The sequence below is a fragment of the Malus domestica genome, chromosome 05 (assembly GCF_042453785.1).
Source record: "Malus domestica chromosome 05, GDT2T_hap1".
NCBI lineage: Eukaryota > Viridiplantae > Streptophyta > Magnoliopsida > Rosales > Rosaceae > Malus > Malus domestica.
The window spans coordinates 29,532,840-29,543,971 of NC_091665.1; the positions used below are offsets into that span (position 1 = coordinate 29,532,840).

General features: G+C 38.2%; 1 protein-coding gene and 1 long non-coding RNA gene across 3 annotated transcripts; one reads left to right on the plus strand and one right to left on the minus strand.

The window, feature by feature from the left end:
• Positions 1-1,125: 1,125 nt before the first annotated feature.
• On the minus strand, positions 1,126-3,054 carry LOC103409173 (uncharacterized). The gene has a single exon (XM_008347980.4). It carries the CDS (start codon positions 2,383-2,385, stop codon positions 1,300-1,302), a length of 1,086 nt encoding a protein of 361 aa, XP_008346202.3. The 5' UTR covers positions 2,386-3,054; the 3' UTR covers positions 1,126-1,299.
• A 3,553-nt stretch (positions 3,055-6,607) lies between these two features.
• LOC103435839 (uncharacterized) lies at positions 6,608-7,984 on the plus strand. 2 transcript variants are annotated; one of them, XR_011581465.1, is made up of 4 exons: positions 6,608-6,801; positions 6,911-6,972; positions 7,218-7,328; positions 7,585-7,984. It is a non-coding gene; the product is annotated as an uncharacterized lncRNA (long non-coding RNA). The 2 variants fall into 2 exon arrangements; XR_011581466.1 differs by having other exon boundaries at positions 7,614-7,984.
• The last annotated feature ends 3,148 nt before the right edge of the window (positions 7,985-11,132 follow it).

An 11,132-nucleotide genomic window follows, 5' to 3' on the forward strand; every position in this document is an offset into this window, starting at 1 on the left:
TTGGATTTTATCCACTTTATTATTTTAATAATAAAATATTTACATGTTAATATTTTTAAATTTTTATAATTAATTTTCTCTAAATATATTCATTCAGTGTTGGTAATATTACATTTTGTTATATTTAATTTGACCCCATCACAGTACTTATAAAGCTTGTCATTACAAGTGATTGCATATTTTTTACACTTCTATATTAATTATTATTAATTTTGCTCTAAGAAAAAAGCACTATTCATGATGGTTCGAAGGGTTTTAAAAATCTAAAAGATGATTTACACATCGTCAACACTTGTAAATTAATTATTATAAAATTTTTAAATGTTCCTTGATATTTTTAAACTGCTTTAGTATTTTTAATTTGCTTTAAAAAAAATTAATCTCACTCATGTGAGATTAAACAGTACGACTATTGTTGTTGGGTTTTTAAATAGTTTAAAATGATTAAACTAAACTTTTTTCTTATCAGGTTGAAACGAGTTACGATGAATAAATTGTTAAGAATCCGTTATTCTTAGCGTGTGACCTGAGAATGCCCCAATCAGTTACTGTTTTGATCCGAAATATGTTATTTTTGTATTATTTGAGATCGTGATAACTTATCGTGTAAGAAGTTATCATGGGACCCAAAATTCCCCAGTACCCTTCCATTAGTTTTTCTATTATTTAAATGCAACGGTAGCTTGCATTAACAGAGAAGATCTTAGATACAACATTGCTCGTTTTAACAAATAAAAAATGAGTTCGGGGTTCTCAAACTAACAACAAAAACAACTACTCGGAAGGGAAAGATATCATCTCTGGATCTCTTCCACTAAGGTCACTAGATCAAGTGATATAGATTCTTAAAATTTGATTCAATGGTTAAAAATAGAAATCTCCTTTAAAAGTTATAATAACTTTTATCTATGATCTTGGTGGAAAGAGATCCGGAGGTGGGCCTTCAAACCGAGCTAGCCGATGGGTAATGTTGTTGGTCGGACATCGCACATAAAAAGAATACACTTGAGTGATTGCAACCATCATAGTATCTTCCACACTGACCTAACGTCGAACAGATTGATGGAAGACTCCGAACCTTTTATAGCCGTTACAGCCTCAACCTGGAGAAAGAAAACATATATGTACAGAGAAGAGGCCGGACAGAAGGCATTCATTCATTTTTACTGAAACCTGAAAGTAATTAGGAGGAAAATACAAAAACGAAAAATAAATAATAAAATAAAAAAAGGTTTCCTCTAACAACTCCAATTAAAAGTTGAAACTTGCATTTTCTTTTACTTTTACTTTTTTTCTGGTTCAGAAAATATCGAGAATTTCCAAGATGAAATTGTTGCAGAGGGGGCAATTGCCCCGCTGGACCCACAGCTCTCGGGAGCACATCCTGCAGAACGTATGCCCGCAGGGGATAAACGCCGCGCCCTTATGCCTCACCATGCACACGCAGCAGTTATACTCCACATTCCCTTCTTCCGCCGCCACATCCACCTCCTCCTCCTCCTCGTACACCTGCTCATCCTCGTCCTCGTCCATCGTGTACCTCGACTCCACCCCCATCTGCCTGTCCGTCTCCTCCAACAAGTCCATCAACGACATCCTCACCGGCTCCGCCGTCCCCGACGCCGCACCCGTCTCTCCCGACGACACGTCATTTCTCGTATCTTCTTCCGCAGCCAATGCCGCCGCCGCAGCCAATGCCGCCGCCGCAGCTTCGGTAGCCTCTTGCGCCGCCACAGCTTCCCTCGCCGACAGCGATCTCTCCTCGTCCAGCGCCGCCGACAATCGCCGTCTTGGAGAGTCCGCCGCGACCTCGTCCGCCGCGAACCGCACAGAGCCCTGGCGCGAGAACATCGAGGCGCGGGGGTTGTTTATATCCACCTCGTCGGGCGGAATCGAGGGGTTGGCGCTGAATCGAGTGGAGCCCCGCCGCGAAATTTGCCTCTCGACCTGCTGAGTCATGTCGAGATCGGACTCGGGAGTGACGTAACGGACCGAGCTGCGACGCGAGTTGCGAGATCGCGGGTGGTGGTGGTGATTGGAACCGTAGTTAGTCGTATTCCGGATAGGGATGTCCGAGGTGGGGACACGGACGGAGGAGGTCCAGGCGGAGCCGGCGCGTTTGAGTAGGAGGCGTTCTTTGAACGACTTCCAGGCTTTCTTATCCTTCTTGCCAATCAGGGCCCGGTAGGACTTGGGCTCCTCGTCGCGGATTATATCGAGTAGGGTCCGACCCGAGATTATGGCGGGAAGTGCGGGCGGTGGAGGGGGCTGTTTGGCGGCTGCAGGGGCCAGCAACACGTCGTGTAGGCTCAATCCGGCTAAGTCTCTCCCGTTGCTACTCGCTGACATCTGATCGAGAAGCGTTAGCCTCCGGCGACCTTCCATTTCACAAATTCACCAAAAATATATTATATGAACAAATTTAAAATACAATGGAGGAATGAGGAAATCAGCGGATCGGAAGTATCTGTTCGATTTGTTTGGATTCTGAGATTTCTTGGGAAATGTAACTGAACTAACAATGGGGATCTATAATTTTTTTTTCTTTCAGTTGAGTAATATACTCGTTTTCTGAGGGCATCTAAGCAAAAAACCGCAAGAATACGTACATTTTTATGTATTTTTTTAGTTACTAAATACGTAGTTCATGCATCAGTTACGGTTTCCAGTTAAAAACCAGTAACGAACTATAATTTTTACGCGTATAAAAAAAAAGAGTTTTAACAAAACACTTCTGGTACTGTTCTTACCTTTAACTGCCATTATTTACTATACCTTTAAAAATAGTTTTTTGTTAAAAGAGAAATTTTTTTGAATTTTTTCGTTAGTTTTTCTTAAAAAATATATATTACGTTGCTAACTTACTACAATGAGTGTTGCGTAATAAATGCACAATGCAGTTATGTCGACCCGCCGCCATTTTGTGGTGTCAATCAACCGATTAATTAACGTCTGTCATCTCGACACCACATTTCACAGTAACTCATTAACCACCTAAAATCCTCCAACACTAAATGAGAATTGCACAATTAATGTAGAACTCTTATGTATCGGTCAACTGGCTTCCTTCTTCAATTGATCAGCTTATTTGTGCCAGTCGATCAAATTTCTTGTTGTGTCGGTCAATCGACATCACAATACACATTACTTACACATTTTCATCATTCATGGGAGAAATTTGGGTGTAAAACAATAAAAGTCTGAATCTAAGACGTTTAAGTTTACAGTTATACGGAACTTTGATAGTGGAGGAAAATGAAACGGAAAGTGGGTACATGCATGGGATACCTTACGTCCCGTGACCGTTGCTTCTGGTGGTACCGGCAGATACGATGGCTCCGCCAGCTTTCAATTATTTAGTTATTGTGTTTATCTCTCTGAAAAACAATAAGAATAAAGCTGAGATTTACCAGAGCCCGAGAGAGACAAAGAAACATTCATATGATGATGGAAGCAAAAAAAGAATTGTAATCTAGATAAAAAGACGAGAGAGAGAGAGAGAGAGTCGATGCACCAAAAGGCAAAAGCTAAGTGATGGATCGATAGCAAGTTGTCAATGGTGGGTCTGTATGTTTGTTTTTTTGTTTGTTTTCTTTCTTCGCTTAAAGCCTAATTAGTAATTGGTTGTGTGGATGATTGATTGTATTTGTGGTTGTTGGTTAATCTCTTTCTTTTTTTTCTTTTTTTTTTTCTGGTTTTATTCCGACTTTAGCTCTCAAATTGTAGGGGAGGGAAAGAGGGATTTTTGGGGCATTTGGGCAAGGGGAGCGAGTCTTGTGGGAGGAGGAGGTACTAGGTTCCCTCTACTTCCGCTTGTTTGTGGCAAGTACAACACCGTCATACATTTACTTCAATCTTTTCAGCTTATCAAATTTACTGCTGCTATACATATCAACCTAATAGTTATGTTATTCCTCATAATGCGATGAAAAGTAATAATAGTTTCTGGATAACGTTTTTGTCGTTTTTATGGGTTAATTATGGTTTAGGGTTTTATGGGTTAGTTATTTCTTTAGGACTTGTTCTGTGATCAATGAAAATAGATGTAATGAAATTGGAACAAACTTGTAAAAAGAAACAATTCCCAAAGAGACAACGGAAGGGGGAAGAAAATTAGATATACAAGCGAATCGAGAGTCGAAGACACAAGGAGGATGGGTATGGCATAAGTTGGAAGACAAAGTATAGAACTCAAGTGAAGGAGGAGCATAGAGCAATAGGCAAGCATTTTGTTTTGGTTCATAAGATAAGTGGTGAAAATTAAAAATGATGTTAGGATGAGTAGTGTGTGCGGGCATGACCTGATCTGATTAGATTATTCATGTATGTAAGATTTACAAAGCAAGAATAGTCATTATTGGATAATAACGATCTACACATAAATACATCGAAAAATATATATATACTAATATGTATTGATTTGAAGGTTTTGTGGTGGGAGATTCGTTTGTTTCAAAGATGAGTGGTTGAAGATGTTAGGTTGTTATGAATTTGGAGGTAACGACTAACTAGTTGCAATCAAAGTACAGAATGTGCAGGTTTTTGCTAGCTTAATATTGGTTCCACATGCCCATCATCTACTACACTTCTTATTTTTCTTTTCCATGTGTAATAAATGGGGTGGTACCAATACACCAGAGTATGTCATACTTCGACGCTTAGAGCCGTTTGATCCAATATTGAATTTAACAATTTTAAGTACCACATTATACATTAAAATTAGATCAAATGGTTCGAAATATCAGAGTATTTCATAATCCGGTGTATTGAAAATAATATTATAATATATGACTAGTAAAAGAAGTTGAGGATCTCATAGACTTTTCAAAGATCTTGATCTAATGCAAGAGTGGGACATATTTTTAATGTAGGTGTGGAATTGCAGGTTATCTTTGTCTTTAATTTGTTGACTTCACATGTCTTGCCATTGTTACTTTAAATACTGTCACTATCTCAACAAAGAAATTAATATAAGGCGTGGGCTGCAAATGTTGTTTTTCTTTAGGGTTTTGCATGCATCCATAACACGAAAAGGGTGCAGTTTCATGTGTTTTAATTACTTCAATGAAAATGCGTGATTGATTTTTGAATGCCTACCACCGTACATGCATAAGTGCATGTAATTTCTTTTTGTTTACAACAAGACGAGAGAGATACTAACATGTTTGTAATTTAAAAATGTTGACAAAACTATGCTGGTTTTTCCTCCCAAAAATAATTGTAGAGCTCCGCCAGTGACTGGAGGAAAGGGGGTGACGTGTATGGACCAATCAAACCTGCTAGTCTTTAGTCTAGTGATATTTTTTTCACCAAATTAAAAAATGTCTCAAATTCCAATTTTTTGAATCAACAAAGGCATAACTTCAAACTGCACTTAAACATCAGCCCAATGGTTTGATGACTGTCGCGTTTATATGGGCCTTGCCTGAATGCTATGTCTTCCCATCCTTTTAAGAAGCCCAATTATTTTTCTTCAAAAGGTCAATTAATTAATTAATTAATTAATTTGGAAAGGGATCCTCTTCGGATCTCTTCCATTCACCTAATCAATCAATCCGAGTTCTTGAAATTTGATCAAACAACTACAAATAGAAAGTTTATTTAAAAGTTATAATAATTTTAAGGGTAAATTACACTTTCATACCTCAGGTTTGTGATCTATTTAAATTCCTTATAATATCTTCAAAATATTTCACTTTCATACTTTAAGTACTATTTTATTTCAAAATAATACATCCGTTACATTTTTCATCTATTGATCTGTTAAATGCTGACGTGGCTACCACATATATGCCACGTGGCTGCTAAATGTCTGCCACGTGGCAAATAAAAAAAAATAATTTTTTTTTAAAAAAACCTGAATTTTCTCATAAAAAGAAGAAACCCACCATCCCTCCCCCCTCCAGCGACCCACATCCCTATCCCTAACCCAGAATCCAAAAGCAGCAAGAAGAAGAAAAAAAAAAAAAAAACTGCAGCAGCAACAGTAGGAGGAAGAAGAAGAAGGAAAACAAAAACCCCAAACCCAATTCATCCCCCCCCCCTCCCCGACGCCGTGCGACCTTCTCCCTTTCCCCTTCCCCACGGGTCAGGATCTTGTGATTTTCATTATGGGTGGGTTTTGAAAATACTTTGAGTTTGAGATGATTTTTGGACTGGTTTTGTGGTAGATCCACCTAATCTCGGGTGGAATTTTTGGGGGTGGGTGATGAGGGATGGGAGAAAGGGGTGGCTCGGGTGGGACGAACTAGGAAATTTTTTTTGAGAAAATTCAGGTTTTTTTTTTTTAAATAAAAAAATATTTTATTTGCCATGTAGTAGACATTTGGCAACCACGTGACATATATGTGGCAACCACGTCAACATTTAACAGATCAATGGATGAAAAATGTAACGAAAGTATTATTTTGAAATAAAATAGTACTTAAGGTATGAAAATGAAATGTTTTGAAAATATTGTAAGAAATTAAAATAGACCCAAACCTGATGTATGAAAATGTAATTAAATCAAATTATAATAGAAGAGATTCGAAAAGAATCATTTCCAATTAATTTGGCACATTAAATAGATATTGCACAAATAACTCGCCAAAAAATAATTAAAAACAGATAATGCCAGATGAGCACCCAACTAAAAAATTATTTATTTGCGGAAGTGTAAAAAAGCGCGGCTTCTCGAGACTTCCATACATCGTCCGCTTCCGAACATCTTTCCCTTTTTAGCCACCACAACACCATCAAAGCCTCCGGCAAGCATTCTTCTTCTTCTTCTTCATCAATCTCTCCGGGTTGCTCGACCAGGTAAATTCAAATTTACCTCTTTTTTTTAATTTTTTTTTCTCGTTTAGGAATTTGGGATTTTGATTCGATGAAATCGTTAATTGAATTTTGATTTGTTTTCGAATTTCAGGGGTCTTTGTTGTATTTGTATTCTGTTTGGCTGTTTCAGCTTCACTCACACACTTCAATAATGTCCCATATCCTTTGCAAGCGGATCCGATTCTTCCCCTGTTAATTTTTTTCTAAATTGTAATGATTTATGCCCTGTTTGGCTGCCGATAAACGTCGAGAAAATCACGAAGATCAGATCTTTGTTGTTCCTGATCTTTGACTTCATGTTGTGTTCGGCGTTTTCTCGGCAACCAAACGGATTGTAATTTGAGAGTCGTGTTGTCTGTGATGCTTGAAGTGTTTTTTTTTGTTTGTCTTAACTGAAGCGAACGCGGAAACCAGAGGGATCGAGACCGCGAAAGGGCTCAGGCCAGGTCTGGCGGCAACAAATCCAAGCCCAAAAATGACGGATTAACCCCTGAACAACGCCGCGAAAGGTATCGATTTTGATCCCTTTTTCTCTGAACTTCATGCCTTTCATGTTCAATGCATTGCTTGTGATTTAATTCTGAGTTGGATTGGTGTTTACGATTCAATTTTGAATTGGAATCTTGCTTGTGATTCACTCATGAATTGGGGTTTTGTTTGTGATTCAATTATGAATTAGAATTCTGTTTGTGATTCAGTTCTGAATTGGGATTTTGCTTGTGTTTCGGTTCTGAATTGGGATTTTGTTTTTGATTCAATTCTGAGCTGGGGATTCTGTTTGTTTTTCGGCTTAGGGACGCGAAAGCGCTGCAGGAGAAGGCGAAGAAGAAAGCAGCGGCGCAGCAGGCCGGAGGGATCAACGCCGGCGGCAAAAAATGAGATGGGATGGAGATAATGTGAAGATTAGGGACTAGATTAGGGATTAATGTGATTGTGTGCTTTGTAATTGTATGGTTGGGTGGGAATTAGAAGGTGGGTTTGTTTTTGGTTTGGGATTTGGAGTCTGTCTCTGTTTGAGTATTTGAAAATCGAGATGAACAATCAAATTTCAAGTGTTTGTTTTGGTTCTGGAAACTGCCATTAATGTGTACTTGTTAGATTCTGAAAAGCTTTCAGCTTTATAAGCCCTTGTAATCGTAATCTAGCATTAAATTTGTTTGCTTTAGTACTTTTCATTCAACAATCATATACACCAGCAAGAGAGGATCCTCGCCGGATCTTCTAATCATATTACAATCAGTTTTTTGTAAGGTCCTGTTTATATTCAATTTTAAATAAAAAATTGTACAATGATCTCTGACTGCACAATGTATGATGAGATTTGAGGAGATTCTCACAATAAGGATTCGGCGAGGATCTTCCTGGGACCAGCATCAAGGTGACGATGATAGTTATTAACCATTTTGTTGGTTTCCGCTTCCAAGCTAACTCGGTGGCTTTCAGACCAGCTCGGTTTGCCCTCCATTGTGGAGATGAACGTACTTGGTGTAATGAACCGCCTACTATAGTTAGTGATTTGCTTGTGGAGAATATTGCTTCACCCTGTACAAACTAGCCAGTTCTTGGCTTTGTCGACGTTGGTGTCGAACTGAACTCATTTGATTACTTATATAACTTATTGATGGAATGAAGAATTCTTAGGGTAGGAACCGAACTCAAATACCCTTTATTCCTCTTCTGTGACAACTCAACGTGCTTACAATGATGAAGAAAAACTTATATAGCATACCAATCACGTCATTCGTAGGGCAGCTCGCATAAGAATCATAGGAATTTTTGCGTTAGGTCTGTTTGCAAATATTATTAGACTCATCTGGTGTGAGAAGTGACAGGATGAATTGGGTTTTCGGAAATTCTATCCGGGTTTGTACTTGTTCTCCTTGGTTGCTGAGAAATGTTGGAAAGGAGAGAGATTTACGTTTTGAGTACTGGGATTTTGGTGTTTTGTTCGGAATGGGGTAGCTGAAGGGTCTACTCTGCTGCCTTCAAGCAATTAGTTTGCTGGATAGCTTGAGTTTTATTTGAATTTTGGTGTTTCGGTCAACTCAATTTCGTTTTGTTAGCGTAGAATGCGTAGAAAAGGTTCGATTTTCAGCTTATGGGGACCCTTGAAAATCAGAATAATGTTAATCCTGGTAGCTGATTTTGATTATTTTCACTGTTTATATTTTCATAGAGAGATGAATGAACATATTATGAGCATCTCTTCTCGTGGTCGTTTTATCCTTTATACTTTCAGGTTTTTGAACTGCTACCGGAGCTGCTCTGGTACCGACCTAACGCTGCTGTATACGTTAAAGCTAATCGTCATCCTGGAAAATGTAAGCAACCGGAAAAGGCCCGCGAGCTTTTTGAAGCTATGATTGAAGAAGGCTGTGATGTCAACACTGAATCTTACACTGCTCTTGTATCTGCCTATGGCAACAGCGGGCAAATAGAAACAATGGAAAAGTGTTCTGAGAGGTTTCAGAGTGCTGGGATCCAAGCCAATATTGCGACTTTCAACATTCTCCTAGATTGCTATGGAAAAGCTGGGAAATATGAGAATATGAGTGCTGTGATGGAATACATGCAGAAATATCATTACTCGTGGACGATTACGACATACAATGTGGTGATAGATGCATTTGGGAGGGCTGGGGATTTGAAACAAATGGAGTATCTGTTTAGACTAATGCGATCAGAGAGGATCAAGCCAAGCTGCGTCACACTGAAAGCAGCACGTTCAGTTCGAGTTGAGCCATCTGTGTTGTCCAGTTCCATTGAGTCACCAACTTTCTGCTTTTCAACTAACAATTCTTCTCCTCCTCCTAATTGGAAAGGGAAGCCTAAAACATATTGAAACATTAGAAAACAGGAAGGATAATTAAATCTTATTGCTAAAACGATAAATAATGCTCACTCGTTCGACCTAGTTTGGGAGTGAGGTGCTTAAAAAAAAAGCACCTATAAAAAAAAAGCTGTGAGGGTTTTAGGTGTTTGGTAAACTGAAAAAAGAGAGCTTATTTTGGAAGCTGCTGTGAGAATAAGCTGCAATCAAAGGAAAAAGCTGAAGCTGCTATTTGCAGCTTTGGAAAACTGGCTTTTTTTCAAAGCACATGGAGCTACAATGCTCATTTAATGAAAAGACACACTATCAGACTGCTTTTTTTTTTCCAAAAGCACTTTTACAAAAAAGTTTACCAAACGCTCTGCTGCTTTATTTCACAGCCGCTTATTCTCACAGCACAGCCGCTTATTCTCACAGCAGTTTTTTTTCAAAACACAGCAATACCAAACCAGCAATTCGTCAGGTATATAGTCTAGCTGCGGGTAAACCTGAAAAACTTGATAGCGTTTTACATGTCGTGGAGAACTGAGACGTGATGCTTGCTTGATACTGTGTTTTACAATTGTCTGGTTGGTTAATGCTTATGGAAGGATGGAATGCTTCATGCTTCTATACCTTATCATTGTTTAGTACCAATGCTAGCGGATCCTATCCTATGCGCAAAATACATTTTCCAATCCAATTCTCGACACCAAACGAGAACCGAAAATGCATACGTATAATAAATCTTTCACTTATGTTTTTTTTAAAAAAAAGCATGTATACGGTTAGCATTCTCATCTCCATGTCCTTCGACAGTGGGGCATGATACTGCCCCTTTCCGGACCCTGCCATGGAAATCATCGTCAGAGAGAGAACGAGAGAGTTTGGCGGGGTTTCGGTGTTTACGTTATTCTAAAATATAAAAAAAATGATGTTCGAGAAAGGGTGCATAAGTGATGAATTAAATTTTGACGTGGACAAACTGAATATTTGTTATTTTACTAGACACTAGCGTTAAATGATGACGTGAACATATTTTGAAGTGTTTTAACTCTCAATTATCTATGAAGTTTTGAATCTTTAAACTCACCCCCTTGTAATCAAGCAAATTTAGATTTTAATTTGGCTAAAAGTGGTCGATTAGGGATTTAGAGTTCCATTTAATGCTAATGACACATCATCGAGTGCTAGTGATCTTAAAGGAAGAAATATCAAATGACAATAAGCGATCAACTCACAATCAAAATATGCGTATCAAGAAATGAAATATCAGTTAAATACGAATTTGAAGTAAGTTACAGTACGTAAATAAAGGTATAGTATAAGATTTATTCCGCATAACTATAACAGTGAGATTACAATCAGAACGTGGATATCAATAAACAAACAGAATGAAAGCCGAGTCAAATTTATGTGAAATTGAAGTATTACAAGAGATGATAATAATCAATCGGACTATTTCCCTTTTAGTGATAAAAAAAACAAAATGAGAGTCAAAAAA

Excerpts from the sequence above, each read along its gene's own strand:
- LOC103409173 (XM_008347980.4), bottom strand. The coding sequence starts at position 2,385 with ATGGAAGGTCGCCGGAGGCTAACGCTTCTCGATCAGATGTCAGCGAGT.